Consider the following 25326-nt stretch of genomic DNA (forward strand, 5'->3'; position numbering starts at 1 on the left):
GAAAAGCTGATTGAAGCAGAAAAATAAAAATTAAGAGCTTACTAAACCGGGTCTTTTCTAAAGTATTTCTTTTCTAGAAATCTTATTACCCATAAGACTTATTTGAGACTAGAATACAAACCATAATGAAGTTGCATTCTAAGGATTTCCAAATCAGATTGATTTTAAGAAAATTTAGCAACCACTTTAACAAGAGAAGGTGAGTCAAGGTCAGCACAGAAGCTGAGAATGTTAATACATCAACATCCGGCTCAAGACATCTAAATGAACTGTACTACCTTAAGTTACAACACCAAACTCTGCCTTAAAAAAAAAACCTGTAATCTTGCTGACCAATCTGTGAGAGGTGTTGAGTGGGCCACCTGAGTAATGCTGGCAAAGCACTTTGAAGAGGAAAAAGCAGTACATTAAACGCCACTAGTTGAAGGTGCTTATCTTTCAAGGACTATCTCTAGCAAATTTTTAATCCCAGGCTGGTGGCCTTTGGCCACCAGGTACATTTGTGAGAGCCCTTTAGAAATTAGCTTAAAGGAAAGAAACAGTAAAGTTAATCTGCTGATGGAGGAGGGAGTGGGCAGGCAGGGGTAGAATGGGGTTGGCAGGGTCAGTGAGGAACATTAGCATAACCAGCCTTTTGGGTTGGGCATTTTTCTCCCTTTCTATTACTGAGATCATGGAAAGGGCGTAGGTCTTAAATAAATAAATGTGAATTTCTCCCAAACAACTCTCCAATTCACACATTCCTTGCTAATACATCAAGTTGTGAACAACACAGTATATAGCTTAGGATACATGAAACCATCGTCAGCCTCACAGAAGACCAAGTCCAGCTCAAAGGATCTGGAATCCTAGGTGGGGAGATAAATGAGAAGGGTTAGGGGGTAAACAATGTGACAACTGCCTCCAGGTACGGGGAGGCTACTGGGAGGCCTCCAGCACTGACTCCAGAATGATCTTCACAGGGACCCAACAGCCAGTATAACTGTTCGCATATTGGTATAGTTACACCTTCTAAACTGGTCACCACTGGAAGCTCTGCTACTAGCCCCCTTAGACACAAAGATTGTGGGCAAACCAGTTCTGAAGAAGGAAGTCTGCAAGTTGACAGCAACCTAATTGGAGACGGACAGGGCCCTGTAGCTGCCCCATTTTTCTCTTTTAGTAGATGCATGTCTACAACCTCAGATATGCAGATGATACCACTCTAATGGCAGAAAGCCAAGAGGAACTAAAGAGCTTCTTGATGAATTGTAAAGAGGAGAGTGAAAAAGCTGGCTTAAAACTCGGCATTCAAAAAACTAAGATCATGGCATTTGGTCCCATTACTTCATGGCAATTAGATGGGGAAAATGTGGAAACAGTGACAGATTTTATTTTGGGGAGGGCTTCAAAACCACTGCAGACTGTGACTGCAGCCATGAAATTAAAAGATACTTTGGCAGAAAGGCTATGACAAATCTAGACAGCGTATTAAAAAGCACAGATATCATTGTGCCGACAAAGGTCCTTATGGTCAAAGCTATGGTTTTTCAGTAGTCCTATAGTGATGTGAGAGGTGGGCCATAAAGAAGGCTGAGTGCTGAAGAATTGATGCTTTTGAACTGTGATGCTAGAGAAGACTTTTGAGAGTCCCTTGGACAGCAAGGAGATCAAACCAGTCAATTCTAAAGGAAATTAACCCTGAATACTCACTGGAAAGACTGATGCTGAAGCTGAAACTCTAATACCACCTGATACAAAGAAACGACTCTTTAGAAAAGGTCTTTTGGAAAAGATCCTGATGCTGGGAAGAATTGAGGGCAGGAGCAGAAGGGGGCAACAAAGGATGAGATGGTTGGATGGCATCACCAACTCAACGAACATGAGTTTGAGCAGACTCTGGGAGATAGTGAAGGACAGGGAAACCTGGTACACTGCAGTCCATGGGGTTGCAAAGAGTTGGACACGACTTAGTAACTAAACAACAACAACAACAGATGCACGGCATCTATGTCTACAGAACCAAAAGGAAATGAAAGGCTTTGTTAGAAATCAACTGGCAAAGAAAGCCTTTCTCTATTTTTTGACCTTGCTGAGCAGCTTGTAGAATATTAGTTCCCTAACTAGGGATCAAACCTGGGCTCCCAGAACTGGAAGCACAAAATCCTAACCACTGGACGGCCAACGAGTTCCCTCATTTTATTTTTATTTAGTTAAAATTAGATTTATTCCTGGAAAGAAAGCATAAACTAACATAATCTCAAGGTTGAACTGCACTTTGAGGTGGCTAGAAGACTTTCTACGCTGCCCTTGATAGGTGGTTGTTCAGGCCGGATTTGACCATTACCAATAGCCAGCATTCAGCATTCCAGAAAAACATCTACTTTTGCTTTATTGATTACACCAAAGCCTTTCACTATGTAGGTCACAACACACTGGAAAATTCTTCAACAGATGGAAATACCAGACCACCTGACCTGCCTCCTGAGAAATCTGTATGCAGGTCAAGAAGCCACAGTTAGAACCGGACATGGAAAAACAGACTGATTCCAAATTGGGAAAGGAGTATGACATGGATGTATATTGTCACCCTGCTAATTTAACTTCTATGCGTATGAAATGCCAGGCTTGATGAAGCACAAGCTGGGATCAAGATTGACGGGAGAACTATCAATAACCTCAAATGTGCAGATGACACCACCCTTATGGCAGAAAGCAAAGAAAAACTTAAGAGCCTCTTGATGAAAGTGAAAGAGGAGAGTGAAAAAGTTGGCTTAAAACTCAACATTCAAAAAACTAAGATCATGGCATCCAGTCTCATCACTTCATGGCAAATAGATGGGGAAACAATGGAAACAGGGAGAGACTTTATTTTCCTGGGCTCCAAAATCACTGCCAATGGTGACTGTAGTCATGAAATTAAAAGATGCTTGCTCCTTGGAAGAAAAGCTATGACCAACCTAGACAGCATATTAAAAAGCAGAGACATTACTTTGCTGACAAAGGTCCATCTAGTCAAAGCTATGGTTTTTCCCGTAGTCATGTACTGATGTGAGAATCGGACTATAAAGAAAGCTGAGCACCAAAGAATTGATACTTTTGTACTGCGGTGTTGGAGAAGACCCCTGAGAGTCCCTTGGACTGCAAGGAGATCCAACCAGTCCATCCTAAAGGAAATCAGTCCTGAATATTCATTGGAAGGACTGATGCTGAAACTGAAACTCCAATACTTTGGCCACCTGATGTGAAGAACTGACTCATTTGAAAAGACCCTGATGCTGGGAAAGATTGAGGGCAGGAGGAGAAGGGGATGACAGAGGGTGAGACAGTTGGATGGAATTACCGACTCGATGGACATGAATTTGAGCAAGCTCTGGGAGCTGGTGATGGACTGGGAAGCCTGGCATGCTGCAGTCCATGGGATCACAAAGAGTCAGACACGACTGAGCGACTGAACTGAACTGAATAGCCCGCATATTAGTGAGGAGAGAAGCCCAAATTAAACTGGCTTAAAACACTCCAGGGGTTGGGGGCAGGTTGAGATTAATGTACTGGTTTATATAATGGGAAAGTCTGGGTGGTGCAACATCGGGCATGACTAGATCTAGCTACTGTCCCAAAGATGGTAGGAATCGTTCATCTTTATGCTCCACCTCTAGCCCCCTTTGGGTCTATGTCACCGTTCAGCTTAGCAACCCCAAAGGCTGCACAAACTCTCTTTAGGCCGGCTGAGATTTTATATTTCACCCTGATGTAGTCTTTATAATCCAGGACAAGGAATTCTCTGAATAGCCAGAACTGAGGCCCACCCTTGTAGGAGAGAGGGAAGAATTCAACCCCTTCAAAATGACACCAGGTGGCGCTAGTGGTAAAGAACCCGTCTGCCAATGCAGGCGACGTAAGAGATGTGGGTTTGATCCCTGGATCAGGAAGATATCCTGCAGGAGGGCATGGCAACCCACTGCAGTATTCTTGCCTGGAGAATTCCATGGACAGAGGAGCCTAGCAGTCAATAGGGTCGTAAAGAGGCGAACATGACTGAAGCGACAGCACACAGCACACATGAATAAAGGTGCAGGCGTAGGAGCATCAGACGCTGTCACTGCCGTCTAAAGAGAGTGGGCTGGGAATTCTAATTTCTGCTCTTATTCCATCTTTTAATAACTACCAGAAATCATACTGATTTAAATGTTTCTGCCTACAGTACACATCCCAACAACTTTTAGGGTCATTCACAGGAAGTGTAATTAACTGGGTAACCTGCACAATATTTTTAGACCACTATTACCTTCTGCTTCATATCTACGTAAAGGTCAACTATTTCCATTCCTTTAATGATGCCTTCTATGCCCTAATTTTTAGTATAGTCATTTTCACCATAATTTTCATAACTTGTTGCTGAACATAAACTGGAAATGTTGTCAGTTCCTTTTAAAGCACATTCAATAAGAACTTATTACTAGAATTAGAAACAAGCATAATAAAGAACATGTGTCTAAATATAATCTTTCATGCCAAAAAAAAAAGTGAATGCAGAGGACGGCACCACACCCATGTTAAGAATACTGACAGTGTGAGATCCTGGAGGGCGGAGTGCAGTGGGCTGAGCTGACTCCCTTCCCAGGTGGAGCAGTGCAGACTGAGTGGAGGGGTATTAAATATTATGTATATCTGAGTCACTCTGCCGTACAGAGGGAATTAAAGCAACACTGTAAATCAACTAGACTTCAATAAAACTTCCTTTAAATAAAGAAGGCAAAAAGAAGGCAACATAGGGCTGTATGGCTAGTGACTCTGCCCTTCATTAGCTGTGTCCCCTGGGGTGAGTTACTTCAGCTGCTTGTACCTCAATTTCTTCATCTTTCTCAACTTCTTTTAATTTTTTCTGTAAATTAATTTTTATTAGAGTATAGTTGCTTTACATTGTTGTGTTAGTTTCTGCTGACAGCCAAGTGAATCAGCTACATATTTACATGATCCCTTCTTTTTGGGATTTCCCTCCCATTTAGGCCACCACTACATGTGACTCTTAATTGCAAGGTGAAGGGAAGCTAAAGGAATGTGGAGTTCCTGGATAACTCAGTATCACAGTACAGAAGAGTCCACACTTGATATCCATAGGGGGATTACGTGCTTTATGGACTAATCATGACTAAGACCCAGCAGGGCATGGGGATGGCTTCCTTCTCCCAACTCTGCTCCTCAGCTCTGGCCTCCACACCTGCCCTCAAATCTGCACAGGTTTTCAGGAACCTGGGGTGGCAGGCCTGTGCTAACCATCCTGGGTCTCATCTCCACTTAACTGTGGTTAATATGCAAACTGATTAATCAGCAGTTGGATAATAAAGAGGCAACTGTGCCTTGTATGGGTGAGCTCTACCGTTGCAAAAAAAAAAAAAAAAGAAAAACAAGTTCACGGTGAGTTAATTTTTATTCATTTTTCACCTTTACTTGTCAAAGCAACTTTAACTGGGCAATGATAGGGCAGTTTTAAATCTTACACTAAGTCATATATCACTGCTTTAGGAATTATAAATATTTAAGATTTCTTACATGCTTTCAGACAAAATCAACACCATGGAGAAACTCCATTATAAAATTTTACACATGCAGATTTTGAGACATGATAGACATAAACTAATATTTTTTTGTCACTTAATTCTAACAAAGTGTTTAAATGCACTTCTGAAGTAAATGCTTCTCATGAATTGTGCCCAGTGTAACTAGACTCTTCCCTCTGAAATAAAGCCAGTCTTTTGAGGAATTAGTCTTTTCTTTCTCTTCTGTAATAAATGAGACATTAGGGACTAAGTAAGTTGTTATACCTCTTTCAGAATTTGTCCTCCCCTTTCCTCCAAATTCTTATTATTTTATACAAATAAAAAAGTTGAAAAAGCTGTATAAGGAATACTTATAGACACTCAACATAGATTCAACAGTTGAGCATTTTGTCATATTTGATTTTCTTCTCTCTCTCCATGCAAATACACTTTTGGCTGAACCATTTGAAAATAGCTGACTTAAACATTACTTCATTATTTAAAATTTCAACATGCATACCCCTGGAAGAGAGATATTCCCCTATATAGCTTCAATACTATTATCACTGCTAGGAAAATGAACACTAATTTCCTAACAGTATAGCCAGTATGTTTTCAAATGCCACCAACTGTCCCTAAAATGTCTTTATGCCATTGGTTTCTTTTTTCCAAGTCTCCAGTAAATTTATCCTGGAGTCATGTGATGTGTTCATTAAATGTGCTAGTTCCATGAGAAATGCCTGTCAGACCACAGATTCTCTGTCACCATTAAAGAAAGCAACTATCTGCTTCCGAAGTTAGGAACTTAATAATTATTAGTAAAAAATTTTAAGGTATCCTAAGCTTGCCTTTCTTCTGACTGGTCTACAGCAGGGTTTGTGATGTCCAGAGAGGTGTTGTTGAAACTGGAGCAGCAACAAACTATACAAAAGAACACCAGCTTCACCTCAAAAGTTCTCTCTAGCCTTCATTTCTTTTTCACAAATCCTTCATTCTGAGTAAATGCTGCCCCACCCGTCTACCTGATTAAGTAGGTCTTGGTAGTAGTTAGCAGGGAGTGGTGTGAGAAACCTCAGAAGCCTGTTTGTAGGCTTGTAGCATTGCACACATCTGCATTTTCCTTAAGGCAGACAGGCAGAAACTGAGAGACTGATAACTGTGGTGGTAAAAGGGCTGGTCATGGTGGTGGAGGTGATGGTGGTGGGGATGGGGTCATGGGGTGGTGGAGGTGATGGTGGTGGGGATGGGGTCATGGGGTGGTGGAGGTAATGGTGGCAGTAATGGGGTCATGGTGGTGGTGGTGATGATGGTGAACTCATGGTGATAATGGTGGTGGTAGCCTCCATCTCAGGCCCTTGCCCCTAAACAATTATGTATTCAGAAATATAAACCATAATTAGGTTCAGTGGAGGATCTGTTATTCCATTATAGAACTAGGCACATGTGTTATATAACAGCAAAGTGTTCAAGGACTCTCCTTTCACTTGAAACTTTGTAAGTTCTGTGGGGTTCTCTTAGAGCGTAGAGAATTTCAGCTATTTCTATACTCAGAAGTGTTATCAATATATCCACTAATATATTTCATTTCAATTGGGAACATAAAGAGATCAGAATCACCGAACTAGGAGAATGACCACAGCCAACCAAGCATAAAGTTCTTCAGAAAACCACAACCTAGGCTACACTTTATACCTAAGAGCTTAGCTTCATTATTTGAGACAAGTGCCTTCTCTGGTGCTAACACCCACTTAAATTATGGCATGCACCTATAATCATTCTACAAATGGTGTTTTGTTTGACCAAACACTGAATAGCCATTGTAGTCATCTTTGTAAGGCCTGCTTGCTAAGAATGCTCTAGAGAGTATAAAAGTGTTAAAATATGTACTGTGGGTGCTTCCCTGGTGGCTCAGTGGTAAAGATTCTGCCTGCCAATGCAGGAGACACGAGTTTGATCCTTGAGCCAGGAAGATCCCGGAGCATGCTGTGAGCAGCTAAGAACCACAACTACTGAAGACCACACAACCTAGAGCCCATGGTCGTCAAGAGAAGTCACCGCAATGAGAAACCTGTGCATGGCATCTAGAGATTAGCCCCCACTCATGAAACCAGAGAAAAGCCCACACATCAACGATGACCCAGCACAGCCAAAAATAAAGAAATAAATAAATAACTTAAAAAAAGAAAAGCTTTAAAAAATGCGTACTCTGCTCCTTATGAAGTACCATGTACATCTGTGTTTCTGAAAGTCAGCATCTCCAGATAGGTGGAACCCTCCAAGGTGTGGCTACCTAACTTGGTGATGATAAATGTCTATCACTTATTCATCTGCCCCAATTTACCTTTATTATGTAGTGAATCAGTAAGTTCAGCATAATTTCACCATGTATATTGTTTAACTATTATAGGCCACCTACAAACTTAGTTTTATGGTCCAAACAGTTTCATCCATCACCAGCTCCTGACTGCACATTTAAAACCAGGTATTATTATGTGTATCTAGACTAATGATCTATCCTGAGTCCATAGGCAGCAAGATTCTGTTACTAGGACTTCCTATAATAAACCAGTATCTATTGAGCCACAGTTATTGGAAAGAAGATATTGCATAAATACCAAGTTAACTAAACAAAGATTCTAGCAGAAAGCAAAATACTAGCATATCTTGAGAAAGTCCATCCCAGGCAGCTTTGGAGCTAATAGGCCAAAAACATGACCAATCTAATCTATGGCTCACTAAAAACAATTTCAGCAAATTCCAACACCCATACACTATCGAGCAGAATCAAGCATTCGTGTGGATAATGTCAGCAGCTTTAGCTACCAATTATTATTAACTCTCTTTTTCAAAAAACTGAAAGACTTGACTAAGAAATGAGAAAGGTACCCGTGCCTTTCCTAGGACTTCTTTAAATTCCTCTCTGTGGGATCTGAGAGACTGATCTGCAGAAGAGAGGGATATTTCGATTTACGGTAAGACTGATTTTTTTTTCTTTTCTTTGGCCATGCACTGCAGCACGTGTGATCCTGGTTCCCCGACCAGGGACTGAACCCGTGCCCCCTGCAGTGGAAGTGTGGAGTCTCAACCACTGGACCGCCAGGGAAATCCCTGACTTTTTCTTTAACTGGCAGTATAGGAAGACTTACAAAGGCAAAATCAAACTCGCAGAATGTGACTCAATCATAACAAATGAAAGCTTCACAACGAAAGAAGGTTTGAGGAAGAACACGTACCTGCTCTTTGGACGGCACCAGCAGCTCCTCAATCATCATGCTGTCCCGGGCGTAGGAGCTTCGGTTCAAGGTGTAAGACCTATCCGAGCTGAAGGAGCGGAGGCTGTTGTAGTTACAGTTAACCATTCAAGAGGGGGAGATGATGATGAGATGGGTAAAAGAACATTAATGCATGCAACTTTCAGAACAGGCAAGATGGCTCAAAATATCATCCAAAATCGCTCTTGAAAAGACATGGTCAAAAATAAACTTCCTTATACTTGAGGAAATTTCTTAAGCTTAGATAACCTCATGATCAGGTTTTGTTTAAAATTAGGCCGTCTGGTATTCAATCTGTGAGAAGATGAAATATAGGAAGACTTTGGATGTTTCTCTGTGACAGTTGAACCAATATGACAATTCAGAAGAACCGGATGACTCTAGGTAATTTGATAGCTGGAGAGATTTTTTTTTTCTTTGTTAAAACCTTCTTTGAGAGTCTCCTCTCTTTCTGGTCCATATTTGTCTGTCTCGCACTATTTAATGGAATTATGTTGCTATAAATCCATCTGTTAATAAGGATTTGGGAACTAGATGCAGGTTTAACCTACTGAGAGCTCTGGTTTGCAACTACCTCTCATGGAAAACATGAAGAAACAAGAAGTGTTATCCTGACATGATCTTTTTTGCCATCTTTCTGGCTGTGAAAAATTAAAATTCCATATAGTTATCTTGCCTTTCCTTTCTGTACTCTTTTTAGCTTTGCTTCTTCTGCTCTTCTCCTTCCTAGTCTTTCTCAATATTCTATGCAGCCTCTGAACTCCCCAGAGTGCAGGACCCCTGATGTCCTAAAGTGCCACTCACCACCTTGAACCTCTAAAATCATACCAAGAAGGCATGGGGGATGGGCAAAATGGGTGAAGGTGGTCAAAAGGTATAAACTTTCAGTTATAAAATGAGTCAGACCTGAGGATTTAATGTACAGCATGCTGACTATAGTTTATAATAGTGTTTTGCATATTTGAAAGTTGCTAAGTGAGATCTTAAAATTTGTCATCCTAAAAAAAAAAAAGTGCAACTATGTGTGGTGATGAGTGTTAACTAGACCTATTATGGTGCTTGTTTTGCAATATATACATATGTGGAACCACTATGTTATGTACCTGAAATTAATATAAAGTTTATTTGTCAGTTATATTTTGATTAAAAAAAAGAAACCAATAGAGTAGGGATCCTAGTAACTCTACATATATCCATGTATCTACATATAGCTACATAATATCCAGACAGACTGGGGTGGCAGCTCATATAGGCACTGGCAGAAAGAACCCTGGTGATCCTTCAGGAACACAGAGCATGGAGTCTTGTGAGAAGCTGCTTCAAGGCCCCTTGCCTCCCTACCAGGTAGGTGGTCATGAGGTGGCTTCTCCTTGACTCCTGTTTTGAAAGCGGTCTGAGGCTTCCTGTCTCATCGTCCTTGGAAGACAGTTGCAGAATATGAGACTGCTAAGCCGCCTTCTGGAACGGGCTCCTCAGCGATGGGGAAGCTCACAGTTAATGTGGTAGACATACAGCCTCTTTGGTTTCGGTGTCATCTTTCCTGGTGTGGAGGACAAGGACCACGGCAAGTTGGCCCCACCTATGAAGAAGGCGATGGCACCCCACTCCAGTACTCTCGCCTGGAAAATCCCATGGATGGAGGAGCCTGGTAGGCTGCAGTCCATGGGGTCGCGAAGATGGGACACCACTGAGCGACTTCACTTTCACTTTTTACTTTCATGCATTGGAGAAGGAAATGGCAACCCACTCGTGTTCTTGCCTGGAGAATCCCAGGGACAGGGGAGCCTGGTGGGCTGCTGTCTATGGGGTCACACAGAGTCGGACACGACTGAAGCAACTTAGCAGCAGCAGCAGGGAGTAATAGACTGTCTGAATCCAAACATGGCTGCTTGAATCTTTACCGGCAGCATTGGTCAGACTCTGGCCTCAGCCCTGCTTTGTCTGTGCTTGTCAGAAAAAAGAGCAAAGGAGACATACCTAAGAAATGATTCTGGGCTTGCACAAAATGATTTCTTTTCCCCTACTGCCTGTCTTGAAATCATTTTGTGAAAGCACAGAATATTGTGCAAGCACAGAATATTGAAGGCATATATGGATATATTTTGGATGTACTAAAGACTATCCCAAAGTGGGTATTTTTATATCAAGATACAGAGGCCCCTGAATGATAGGCTTTATTCCAAGTGTCTACACAAATGGGTTGGTACAACATCCTGCTTCTAGGATGAGAGCCTTACTTTCTCTAAAATAGCCATCATCCTACAGAGTGATTGTTAAGTGTTTTGAGCAGATACTTACTAAGTGACTATTATGGGGAGGACACAATATTAGAAATTGGATATAAAAGGAAAAAAAGAAAGTTGAGCGTTATCCTTGCATAGAGCTTACTTAGTAAGCCATGTGCCTCTGACCTCTTACATAGTCGGGCCTGCAGTGCCCAATCATGACCCATCACTCTTTTTTTCCCCTGTTTTTATTGCAAACTTTTGTTGTTGTTATTCCTGTTTCTAGCCCCATGCCCTCTCTCAGATGCCATATAAGCTTCCTAAAAGCAGGAATTGTCTTTCTACTTTCTAACTCAACACTATCCAACAGAACTTTCTTTTCCAACAGAGTGAGGGACATGTACTCAATCTGCACTGTTCAATACAGATATTAATGTCTCTAAATTATGGTTCCCATGGCAGATATTAATACTGGTGGTACATGAGATGGTTTTATTGTACATGTGAACAAATACTTAAAAGTTTTTTTAATGATTACATATTAATTTTAAGTTTAGTCCTTAAACATATCTAAGATGTAGTGATTAAAAAAAAAAGAACAGAATCTTCTTTCTTTCAATTACTGTAGGAGTGTGAATAAAAGAACGGAGCCTAGAATTGGGAGCTGTCAGTGGAAACATCTAAAGATGTCTTCATTTGACATAATTCCTACTCCTGACCAACTTACATTAGGCAGATGGAGAGCCCATTAAAGGCATCAAGCTTCAGTGTGAATCTTTAATACATCGAAGTGCTTTCAGCTACTTAAATGAGAGATAATTTGCGTGGGGGTCTGGGAAGCATTACATTGTTTTTCACTGAGGTCAATGATATTATTTGTAGCCATCAGTATACCCTAAGTGTTAAGCAGAGGAAGTGTTAGAAAAACACACGCCTCAGAATCCTAAAGTTATCCTAATGTACCTAGCACAACTCAAAGAAACCAGCACTCAGCAAACAAACAGTCCTTCCAGTCAAGACATTGCCTATAAACCCAGTGCGACCTCTCCAGTTACTTCATGCACTACACAACTTTTATGCTGAGGGAAATAAATTCCTCATGTATTCAGTCAGCTTTGCATAAGTAACATTATTTATTACACATTTAGCTATTTGCTTATTTTCTCAAATAACAAAACTGATTTTCTAAAGCTGAGCGGAGAAATAAAAAAAGAAAAAGCTCATGGCAGCACAGCACAATGCCGGAAAAGCACAGATGAGGAAATGAGCTGGGAAAGGCGGAGAAACATTGTCAAAGCGCCGTGTCTCCTTACCTGATCTTGGGACTATTTTTAAGTATTTTTAGAAAAAGCAGGAGAAGTAGAAAGCAAAAAAAAAAAATCAGACAGGAAAAAAGAAAAAAAAATGTTATGGTTGGATGAGTTACACATTTAATGTATTCCTTTTTAAATGTTACACTCAGAATATTATATTTGGTAATACTCTAACAGTACTTTAAAAAATACATCAGCTTTAGAGATTTTTAAAATTTGCCTCTGAGCATAACATCAGTTGCCAATGTCAAAAAATGAGTTACATATAATAGCAACAAAGAGGAATGGTGCAATCCAAACTAGAAGTATGAAAGCCTCAGGACTGTCTTGTGGAAAGTTTATAAGAGACAATATTCTGGTTTCATCTCTCACTGGAGGTCAGCTGCTACAATTCCCTACACACAAATGACTGAGTCATGAAATGTCTTTTATTTATTATCTGAGGAAGCAAATCAGCTAGTTATTAGATCACTAAAGCTATTAGGTCTCTAAACAGAAGTTTTCCTTAAGGTCCTTTAAGAGTCTACATATTTTCAGTTGTAATTTGTTGTTATTTGTGTTTACCTGAAAAAAGACATGTTTCTAGAAACTCATTTTCCTGTTGTCATTAATGACACCTGCTGCAATAAGATTTTAAGGTCTTCTATAAATATATGTATAAAGTCAAAAGTTGATTAAGTTACACGAGGTTTCAAATTCTATTAAGAAAAAAAAAGACTGACTCAAAGAAAAATCAATTCTGAGTCTAAACTGTCCATATCAACGACACTAAGAATAAACTCCCAGGTTTACTTTGTGGGAAATGCCATTTTACCATCAGACAATGAAACTTTTTACAACAGATTTTTAAACGATAGGAAAATGTCCCCAGGGCTCTAACTCAGAAGGTTTAATTATTAGCTTAAAAATAACTTGACTGTCAGCAAACATGCTGTTAATCCAACCAGGGAAAAGAAGTCTCCAAATTCTGGACAAGGTCCTGTTCCTTTTAACCAGGTCAGGCTGGAGCCAAGGTTTTCCACATACAAAAGCTTTATGCTTCAGTTTTCAGCACTGAATTTGCCACCATTCCTGCCTCTGGCTTTTGATTAAGTCACCGTTTCACCTTTAACATGTCCCTTGTAAACAAACAAATGGCAGAGCTTTCGAAGAGATGCTCAAACAGTTGCTAGACAATTCCAATAAGCGATATGTACTTTTTCCCAAGAATGCACTCTTTTAAAGTCACAGTCATAAATTGTTCTTTCAGTCATGAAAAGAGTATAGTGAACAATCAACACAAATATTTCTTACTTATGGGAAAATGGTATTTTTCTTTCATTATAGAACAAAACTTATTTTTAAAACATGTGACCCAGATTGGTTCTCCCTATCCTGTCAGTGAACTCTTTTGCTATATTATGCTTGAAGCATAACTGCCAGGTAGGGAAAAACAGAACAAACAATTAACACGTTCACTCACATAAAATTAAAGACTGAAAACCACAAAAGAAAAGAGCAGAGCATGTGTACATTTCACCGAATTCACATCCTTACCCCAAGGGCACTTTGGGGGATAATGTGAAAAATGAAAATGGTTTCAGTTTACGACACCATGGTTGCTTTAAATTAACTGTGAGTACAGGGCCACAGTGGAGTACCTGGCAGAACGGGCCCCCAGACTGAAGCCCACGTAGCCCTCTGCAGGCAGGGAGTCATCACCCAGTTCCTTGAGGTCTTGTGGCCCAAGATACTTGTCCGTGTCGCCTGTCATCGCATCTTCACCTGTGGATGGACAAAGCAAGCCCGCATCAGAAGCCTCCTTTCTGAAAATGTGTCTGTTTGGGGAGAAAACTGCTCCTCTGGCCATTAGCTAACCATCCATTTTCTCATGTTTATTTCCCCCCATCCCCTGGATAATATTTGTAACTGCCCTTAAGAAGGAAAAAGTATAGGAAGAGGTTAGTTCATCATTTCAAGAGTGAATTTAAGCAGCAGAAAGAGCTCCTGGCAATAGGTACCAATTTAAAAACATTTCCATATCTCCTTGTCCCCGCCTCAAGCCCTAGCCAACTAGAAAGGTTCATCTCTTATGTCAGCTTGGGAGTTCCTGGCCCGACCATGATGAGGGCAGCTTGTCTGAATGGACCTGGATTGCAAAATAAGAGGCACCTCTTCATCCCTGTTCTGGAAATTTTATGTGGGAAGAGAACCAACTTTATTTTAAATGGTTTTCTCACAACCAGGATTTCAGTTTGGAGTTATGTAAATAACTGGCAAGTGATTTAATCTGAATTAGAACTGCTCAACTGGGGAACCTTGAAACACATCCACATTGAACTGTTTCGAAATCTATCAAATGAACAGCTCAATACAGCTGCCACAGCGCTTGAACCCTGCTCAGAAAGTGGCTCTACCCTCAACAGAGATCAAATCGGGGCTTCAACAGCTGGAAAGAAATAAATTGTTCTTGAACCATCTATACAGAGTAAGTGCATAGAATACTTTTACTAGCTACACAGGCATAACATGATCTCACGCAGAAAAAAAAAAAACACATTCCAGGAGTGACTGGGCAGGTTTTCCAGATGCCTTTTGCCCTCTGGGACATTTCCCATCCTTTACAAAATGTAGCATGGGCTGTGGAAAAGTTCCCTTCACAAACAGGCAAACTCTTTCTCCTTTTTATGACTCGACTCTCATTCTACTGGGTACAAGCCTAGCTGGCTGAACAGGATTTGAAAGGCGTGTATGTTTCTGTTTTCTCAAAGGTAAGCGATTTCACTACTCTGGCTCTATTTTCCAATCCTTCATTCAACATCATTTATAATTTCCATTCATTTAAACTCAGGAAACCACAAGAGCTCAGCTTTTAAACTACCAATCAAGTCTAAAAATACATTATCAACTACCATTTTTGCAAGTGTAAAAACTAAATAGATCAGCTTTCTACAGCTACCCAGAACCAAGAGATTATTTTAAGTTACTTTACAGCTGGGCTATTTGCACATTCACTATGGAGGAAACAAAAACAGCACACACTTAAGTACAACTTAAAGAAAGATCTTACTCTGTGTTAAAGCCATTTCCACCAGGTTGGGCTGGTCAAATGTTTTCCTGATGTTTCCAGGAATTCCTGAGACAGTGATTTAGAATCTACCTCCAGATCAGCCCCCAAAAACCAATCCCTGGGTTGGATCCACGGTCTTCACCACCACCTCCGAGCTCCTTTCAGCATCTTCATCTCCTCGCCGGCAACTGAAGAATTACACATCTTTTCCTACTCATCAGTGTTAACAGACTTTCAGTTTTTCAGATGAAAAAAAATCCCCCCAAATCTGGCCACATTTCATTGAGATCAAGATCCTTTTTGATCACTCCGAAGACATCCTTTTAAAACTCCTTCTGATTGGATTAACAACTCCTCTGGCAAGCCTCTAGCAGAACCGATTGGTGACATAAATGCGAGCCCCAGACTTATTTGTATGTAAATATGAGGACTGCTCCAGGGTAGACTTTCGGTAATTTGATACCAATGCCCGCTGCCTAACCGGGTAGCTGAGACAGCCTGAAATCTAGGGAGAGCCAGCAAGCGAGTCACTGCACTTAATGGGGAGGCGACTCTTCTCCAACCTGAAGAAACAGCCAAGGCAGGTAGAGAGGAAAAACAGGAGAAGAAAGGAAGAAGTGGCCCCGGCAGGGAGTGGCAGAGAGCTCCAGGCAAACTTTGTAACTTTTTGTTTTCAGCTGGGAACACCAGGAGCCTGGGTTATTTATGGTCCCTGTCAGGTGGAAGGAGGGGAAAAAAGAGAGGGCGGGAGGTGGGGGAGGGAGGGCCTGCCCTCGGGTTGGGGTTGGGAAACTGTGGGGCAGAGAGAAGCCACAGGAGCTCTCCAAGCAGCGCTGGAGAAAGCACTCATCACTGCTGTTTCTATCGAGAGTGGGAGGAAAGAAGTGAGACAAGCAGGGGAAATGGAGTGGAGGCTCTGTTTTATCTCTTGCACAAACTCTTTCATCTCCCTGATGCGATGGAAGTTACTGACTGGTCCTCCTTCCCTGAGGAGTCCCAGGAGAAGGCGAGAGGCGGAGGGAGCTTGGGTTGGCTGGGGAGGTCTTGGCCGCAAGGGGCTAGGGGCAGCTGAGGAGGTGCCTCCGTCCCGGCATTGTTCCACTGTTTCCCTCTCTCTGGGGCTCCTGGCCTCCCTTCCCAGCTGCTCCACCCTGTTTCTGTTGGCAGTGGAGGGAAAAACTAGTGGGACTTCTGCATCTGCCATCTGGACTCTCGCGAGAGGCAATTTCAATCACTTTCTCTCAGAAGAGCTGAACAATCAGGCCAGAAAGGGCAAAGAGGTTTTGACATTATCTTGGAGGAAGTGGGTGTGCAGCACCTTTTCATATTTTGCATCTATCTCTTGCACTGTTACCTAAATATACAGAAGCATGAATCCATAGAACTGATGAGGTAGGGAACAGATTTGTTGTTCCTGGATCAATGCATAAAGAATGACTCGTCTAATATTCAGATGATATGACACCTGGCGTTTGAATTGGATCCGCCCGGCTGTAATCAACATTGTAAATACCCATAATGAGAAGGGAAGCCATTTATAATGCCTGATACATCTTGAAAAATATCCCCCACCCCAATAGTAATATAAACATAATAAAAAGAATCATTTCCAACTCTAAAGAATGGAAGAGGAAGTCATGGTTAAAATGGAGAAAATGTCTGAACTTCTAACCTGTTTGTCACAGATGCACTTGAAATCCAACCGACTAGGACTTCCCTGACAGTCCAGTGGTTAAGATTCTGTGCTTCCAAGGCAGAGGGCATGGGTTCAATCCCCGGTGAGGAAACTAAGATCACACATGCCCCATGGTACGGCCAAAAAACAAAACAAACAGACTCAGCAAAGTCTGAGTCAATGGTGGTCACTCATTCAAGCTTCCTAACAAGGACTGCAAGAAAAGTTTCCTTCTTCATGACTTCTTGACCAACTCTCTCTGGCCACCCCTCCACACTCATCCTGCCCTCCTGTTACACAGAATTCTTTCAGTCCCTAGAAATTCTGAACATTTTTAGACTTTGAGCCACAACCTAGGGTGTCTTCCTTTGATGGACCTTCACCCCTCCTTCTCCACCTGAGTAATTTCTCCAATCTCTGATTCTTTCTAGAACTCTTCTCATCCTCCACTCCCCCTCTTGTGTCCTTCATGTGAGTTCCCTGTATCAGTGTATTGGCAGGAAAAACATCTGCTTGGTCTCTCCCATGGGAGAGTGAGAACACACATTGTCCTGGGCCTGCCATATTATAAATGCTCCATCAATATTTTTGAAATTCATGATTGCTTTTATTAAATAGGTTGATGATTTTGCTTTTGCCCCCCATCTACATGCCACAGCAGCTTCGTACTCTCTTGGCATGCCAAGCTTGGTGACTGGGATACAGTAAAATTTCAACAACAGTAAGTTTCTATTCTTTTTTGCATCTCCTTCTTAGGCCTCAGAAATGGTCAGTATGAAACCTAAAGCAGCCCAGTGTTGAGGTGGGGATGGGAGCTGTCAGTACATTTGGCCAATGACTAAAGTGGTCTTATGAATATTAAGTAACAGTAATTAAGTAGTTATGCATTTACCATTTGAATGGTGAAAAAATTTCTTAAAAGGCACAGAATTTAGAAATAAAGGTTTTATTTTAATGCAGTTTATTTAGGAATACTGTTGACTCTTGAGTCATACTTTCAACCTCTACTGAACCTTGGATATCAACACTGCCTCTATCCTAAGACCTCTTGAGGGGATTCAGTGAAATAACGCACAAGGAAAGGTGTAGTCAGCACTAACTGTTACTATTTTTCAGTAACATCTGCTGTCTTTAGTGCCCAAACATATGAATGCATGAATTCATATAATTAATATTTAAAATGCTAAGACTGATACTAGTCAGGGCAAAATCCCAACAGAGCACTAAGTATTCCAGCTTTTCACTCCCTGACACAGAGCCTGGTTCATCACAGGTACTCAGCAAATACTTGTTGATTGAATGAAGATGAATAATATTAATACAGTTCTCATTTTAATAAACAAAATATTCCATAATTATTGTATAGTACAATACACGACTATACCAAAGGTTAGAAAGGAATGAGATGAACTGTATTGAGTGTCTGGTTAACTGCCTCTAATCCATTTTATAATCCGAAAATATTTTTATCAGTAGCAGCTTCTGACCAACAGGTACAAATGCATATAAACCAACAAAAGCAATTCTATGAACAAACAACACTCATATAGTATCAGATATATTTAGTTAAAATAAACATTACCAAACCCCATAAACTTTCATTTACTAAGTACTTGTGTGGGGCTTCCCTCGTAGCTCAGTCAGTAATGAATCTACTTGCAATGCAGGAGACTCGGGTTTGATTCCTGGGTCGGGAAGATCCCCTGAAGAAGGAAATGGCAATCCACTCCAGCTTTCTTGTCTGGAGAATCCCATGAAGAGAGGAGCCTGGCAGGCTACAGTTCATGGGGTTGCAAGAGTCGGATATGACTTAGTGACTAAACCGCCACCACCAAGTACTTGTGTGGGCTTATGTTCCCTAGAAGCATCTGGTGCAATGGCACAACCATTGTGTTGAAGGTAGGTCTGACTATTTTCTGGCAAAGAGGGTGTCGTAGCTAGTGTCCAAAGATGCCCTCTCTACCCCATTCAGTGAACCAAGTTTCTGGTATCCATGCCTTGTATACTGCACTTGTTTATATTTGAACTGGTTTGCTTTTTGAACAGTAAAATGCAGGGGAAGTGATTTTACCTGACTCTGAACCTTTTTTTCTTTCATTTTTTTTTATGAACTTTGAGTTCAGAGACACCTTGCAGTTTCTGCCTGAATCTCTTTGGAGCGCTTGTTCCAAAGGGGAGGAGTCAATCCCAAGGCAAGAAATTTAGTACCAAGAGGCCACCTCTTGTACAGGTGTAAAGAAAGTCAAGGTAGCCCTATGGAGAGAGATGCAAGTCAGTTCTCAGCTGTCCCGGCCATCCCAGTCGAGGTGACAGACCCTTGAATGATGCTGCCACATGGAACATCCCACCAAGTTACCCTCACCTTAGCTGCTCTCTCACTGCAAACTCTTGAAGGATCTTAAGAACTCAGCTGAGCTTTGTTAACTCACACAACCATGAGAGATGATGATAATAAATTAAACCACTGAGCTTAGAGGTAATAAGTAGTGGGAACAGAGGCGAATGAGAAATGACGAGGTGCAGAAGGCAAAGCGCTCGCACGCCGGTTGCCTAATGCACCCCTAGTCAGAGTGAGCTCTGCAGTGGGGAATGCGATTAGTACAGACGAAGTCTGAGGAGAGCACATGGGTAAGTGCCACCCAAGGAAGCCTCACCTGTTTGGAAGGGACTTTCTGTGTGTGTGCTCAGTTCTGTCTGACTCTTTGAGACCCCTTGAACTGTAGCCTGCCACGTTCCGCTGTCCGTGGGATTTCCCAGGCAAGAATACTGGAGTGGGTTGCCATTTCCTCCTCCAAGGGCTCTTCCCAACCCATGTCTCTGGCGTCTCCTGCATTGGCAGGGGGGTTCTTTACCACTAAGCCACCTGGGAATCCCAGAAGGGACTTTATGCCTTTCAAAATTACGAGCCCTGATGTTCTTATGTTAATCCATTTTTGACAATAAAATATCAGAGGCAGGAAAATGTTTAAAGAAAAATACAAAACACCCCAAATCTACCTCAGAGGCATTTCACTTCCATTCCCCAGGTATCACCTCCTCCTAGTCCTTTCATGACAAGGTGAAGAGAAGAGGCTTCCTATACTACAGCCAACCTTTCAAAGATCCATACACCTAGTCTGCCAGGAAATAATAAAAAATATAATCACAGACAAAGGGGAAAAAAGAATATATTAAATGATTATCAGGACTGCGGTCAGTCACATTCCCTTTCAGAATTCAGGGTTAATTTGACTTAATATGGAAATGTTTTCATGCCCTAGGAGTTCTTTTCTCCTCTCTTTCTCCCTTTTTGTTCCTTCTAATCTTTTCCATCTTAAGACTATCATTGAGGAATATTTTTGCTACTTTTCCAGGGGTTAAAGTTGTTTTCCTATCTGGTTGGGGACTAGAATCACAAAAAATGTTCCTTAAGGTAACTATATCAAACTGTATTATCAGAAACTTTGCTTAGAATTGTTTAATCCTCTGATGTGAAATGCAGACTCTTCCCAAGGAATGTAATTTATAAAATTTAAAAGCTGAAAATAATGGTACAAGATACCTCTAAATGAAATAATAGTAGAAAAATCTCCAAATTACATGGAATTATTTTTTTAAAAGCTGGATTAAAAAGAATAAGGAGGAAGACAGTCTCTATGCTCTAGTGATTTTTAAAAAGAGGCTGATTACTTCACAGAAGTCAGTCTTATCATCAATCTGTTAATGATCAGAATTGAGAGGGCAAATTTATTGTGCTTGTGAAAAAAGTGATTTTTTTGATCATCACATAGCAAAGAGAGGAAATGGATACTACTAGAAAATAAAGCCTCTAGCCATTTCTAGTTTACATTATAGAACAGTAGAATGAGATCACATCATTATAATCAACACCTATATTTATTGAGCATTTACTCTGTTCTAGGCACTGTTTGGTGCTTTACAAGCATAATTCTCACAACAACCTTATAGAATTGTTATCTCCATTTCAGGATAAAGAAAATCCAGTTCACAGTAGTAGAATAAATAGCTTGAGATCACTTAGAACATGGGGAATATTGGACTTAAAATCAGTTGGTTTGACTCCAGAGTCCTGCTTTTAACTACTGCCAAATTCTGTGCTACTGAACAAATACAACAAGAAATCGGTAAATGAAATATAAGCTCTGTGAAGGCAGGGGTTTTTCTCTGTTTCGTTCCGTATCCAGTGCCCAGAACAATGCCTGGCACATAGTAGGTGCTCAATAAATGTGTGTGAGGAAAGCTCAGTGATTGCCCTTGGAGAAAGGAACTCTATTACTGGAGAAAGAAGCAGTGAGACTTACTTTTCATGGTAAACTGTTGTACTTCGGGAATTTTATACCATGTACATCTATTACCTATTCAAAACATGAATAAAATTAACAAAACAAAACAAAATACAGGGACTGCAGATAAGCCATATAGGTTGTGTATTCCATACTATGGAAAAGGTATTTTGACATATCAGTCTTCCAGGTAGACATTAAGACATGTATGTGCACCAGCAAGTATCCAGCAAACACAGAAAGGAAACAATATTTAACTGGCTTGCCTCTTTAAAGAAATGGAAGAGAAGAAATGAAACAACAAGGCAGGAAGAAGGGGATGCATATTATTAGCATGGTACTTCTGGTTGCTTCCCAATGTTCTAAAGCAGTAGTTCTAACCTGGGGGATGCTTTCGAATCACCTGAAAACTTGCATTTCTGACAAGTTCCCAAGTGAATCTGATGCTGCTGGCCTGGGGAACACACTTTGAGAACCACTGGTCTAAAGGATTCTAATAAATAAATGCCAGCGATGTAATGGCAGTACTGATCATAGAGCATTCAATGTCTGTTTTCCTAGTGGCTATTACTAGCATAATTAAAATATCAGCTTCAGCAACTGAATTCAAGGACTGAGTGCAGTGTTTCTCAAATTTCAAGGGATATATTTTATCAAGTGTGGTGCTTCTCAAATTTCATGGAAACTTGTGAAAATGCAGATACTGACTCCATAGGTCTAGCATAGGCCCTGAGATTCTGCATGAATAACAAGCCCCCAGGTGACCTGTACCCCACTCTGAGTGGTGAGACAGTGGAACGCTGGGCAAGGGCCTATGTTAGGAGTAAAGCCAACTACTGCCTTTGAGGTATTTAGTTTGGGCTTCCTGGTGGCTCAGACGGTAAAGCATCTGTCTGCAATGTTGGAGACCCAGGTTCGATCCCTGGGTCGGGAAGATCTCCTGGAGAAGGAAATGGCAACCCACTCCAGTACTCTTGCCTTGAAAATCCCATGGACAGAGGAGCCTGATAAACTACAGTCCATGGGGTTGCAAAGAGTCGGACATGACTGAGCAAATTTACTTTAATGGAGATAAGGCCAAGATGCAAACAAGGATACAAATCCTGTACTCCTCTTGCTGGGTCCCAACGATTTACTGCTTTGCATGTCCTACATACTATGCTTGAATGTCTCACTTAATCCTCAACCCTATGAAGCAGGTACTATTATTTCCAGCTGACAGATGAAAAAACAGATTCAGAGTTACTATTCAAAACTCACATATTTAGTTAGTGGTGGAATCTGGATTAAAACCCACAAGGTCAAGTTGCAAAGCTCAGGTACTTCTCCAACACACCACCAGGACAGATGGTGTGTGAAAGGCATTACAAAGTATTACAGAAGCATAAAGGAAGAGGGTAGCACACTGGACTGTAGATCTGGTAGATGCTGCATGGAGGGTATGTTAGTAAAGGTAGGAAGAGAAGGGTAGAAGCAGGAAGTTGGCTATCCCAGGCCACAGCATACATCTAGTGGGACAGAATGCTGGAGACCGACAGCAGCTGGCTTTACTAAAGTCACAGGCAACTGAGCTGTAGGAAATGGGTTGGTTGGGTTAGATTTTTAGGGTCCTTGAAATTGATTATAGACTAACAATTGTCGTCCAAGTGACAAGCAACATAAACTCATCAGTGGGTGACAATGCAATGTCAACCCACATTGTTTTGTTGTTGCTGTTTTAAACTGAAGACCTAAATGCTGCAAGCTCTCCCTCTTCCTCTAGTATTGTCCTGGCCTAATTCTAATCCTATAGCAGGAAGAATACAGACAGTCCTATCCATCTGGTGAAAAAAAAAAGGGACTGCCATTTACCGAGCACCTATTTTATGCTGATCACTGCTTTAAATGTTTTATGGATATGTTACTTCTTTTCATCTCTCCAGAAACTCCACAGTATTATTAACCCCTTCAGAGACAAATAAAGAGATAAGACACAGCCTATTTTATGCTTTTGAAGGTTCAAATAAGGGACATAAATACCCAGGTAATTTTAAAGAGAAAATCTTTTCCATCCATTCAAAACCTTATAATAGGATATCTACCTCCCCCTGTCTAAATGTTTAGACAGTACATTTTCATCATGAAGGATCCAAATGACCCTGTTTGATCACGGTTTTCCCTCAACCTCCCAATATTTGCATTCTCAAAAAGCAGAGAAGCAGGAGTATGAAGGAAGAGGAATATGGTAGTATGAGGACACTGATCCAGGAAGCTCCCATAAGCCTCTATCCTTCTCCATCAAAGGGCAGATAGAATGAAAACCACAATCACAGAAAACTAACCAATTTAATCACATGGACCACAGCCTTGTCTAACTCAATGAAGCTATGAGCCATGCCGTGTAGGGTCACTCAAGATGGACGGATCACAGTGAAGAGTTCTGACAAAATGTGGTCCACTGGAGAAGGGAATGGCAAACCATTTCAGTATTCTTGCCTTGAGATCCCCAAGAACTGTATGAAAAGGCAAAAAGATAGGCACTAAAAGATGAACTCCCCAGGCTGGTAGGTGCCCAATTTGCTACTGGAGAGCAGTGGAGAAATAACTCCAGAGAGAATAAAGACAGAGTCAAAGTAAAAACAACTCCCAGTTGTTGGATGTGACTGGTGATGGAAGCAAGGTTTGATGCTGCAAAGAGAAATATTGCATAGGAACCTGGAATGTTAGGTCCATGAATCAAGGGAAATTGGAAGTGGTCAAACAGGAGATGACAAGAGTGAATGTCGACATTTTAGGAATCAGCGAATTAAAATGGACTGGAATGGGTGAATTTAACTCAGATGACCATCATATCTACTACTGTGGGAAAGAATCCCTTAGAAGAAATAGCCATGATAGTCAACAAGAGTCCAAAATGCAGTACTTGGATGCAATCTCAAAAATGAGAGAATGATCTCTTCTTTTCCAAGACAAACCACTCCATATCACGGTAATCCTAGTGTATGCCCTGACCAGTAATGCTAAAGAAGCTGAAGTTGAATGGTTCTATGAAGAACTACAAGACCTTTTAGAACTAATGCCCCCAAAGACGTCCTTTTCATTATAGGAGACTGGAAGGCAAAGTAGGAAGTCAAGAAACACCTGGAGTAACAGGCAAATTTGGCCTTGCAGTACAGAATGAAGCATGGCAAAGGCTAACAGAGTTCTGCCAAGAGAATGCACTGGTCATAGCAAACACCCTCTTCCAACAACACAAGAGAAGGCACTACACATGGATATCACCAGATGGTCAACACCGAAATCAGATTGATTATATTCTTTGCAGCCAAAGATGAAGCTCTATACAGTCAGCAAAAACAAGACCAGGAGCTGACTGTGGCTCAGATCATGAACTCCTTATTGCCAAATTCAGACTTAGATTGAAGAAAGTAGGGAACCACAAGACCATTCAAGTATGACCTAAATCAAATCCCTAATGATTATACAGAGGAAGTGAGAAATAGATTTAAGGGACTAGATCTGATAGATTTGAGTGCCTGATGAACTATGGACGGAGGTTCGGAACACTGTAGAAGGGACAGGGATCAAGACCATCCCCAAGAAAAAGAAATGCAAAAAGGCAAAATAGCTGTCTGAGGAGGCCTTACAAATAGCTGTGAAAAGAAGAGAAGCAAAAAGCAAAGGAGAAAAGGAAAGATATACCGATCTAAATGCAGAGTTCCAAAGAACAGCAAGGAGAGATAAGAAAGCCTCCCTCATCGATCAATGCAAAGAAATAGAGGAAAACAACAGAATGGGAAAGACTAGAGATCTCTTCAAGAAAATTAGAGATACCAAGGAACATTTCATGCAAAAATGGGCTCAATAAAGGACAGAAACGATATGGACCTAACAGAGCAGAGGATATTAAGAAAAGGTGGCAAGAATACACAGAAGAACTGTACAAAAAAGATCTTCATGACCCAGATAATCACGATGGTGTGGTCACTCACCTAGAGCCAGACATCCTGG

The 25326-nt window shown here is 41.1% G+C and overlaps 1 protein-coding gene across 1 annotated transcript in view; it reads right to left on the minus strand.

Moving 5' to 3' along the window:
- The window catches only part of ANK3 (ankyrin 3), a 366098-nt gene that overhangs the window by 98708 nt on the left and 242064 nt on the right, over positions 1 to 25326 (minus strand). Inside the window, exons 24-25 of the mRNA XM_065922389.1 lie at positions 13970 to 14093; positions 8753 to 8855 (exon numbers count right to left, since the gene is read on the minus strand). Of these exons, the coding sequence (XP_065778461.1) occupies positions 8753 to 8855; positions 13970 to 14093 (227 nt within the window). The remainder of the gene's footprint in view (positions 1 to 8752; positions 8856 to 13969; positions 14094 to 25326) is intronic.

Source organism: Muntiacus reevesi, chromosome 2 (genome assembly GCF_963930625.1).
Source record: "Muntiacus reevesi chromosome 2, mMunRee1.1, whole genome shotgun sequence".
Lineage (NCBI taxonomy): Eukaryota > Metazoa > Chordata > Mammalia > Artiodactyla > Cervidae > Muntiacus > Muntiacus reevesi.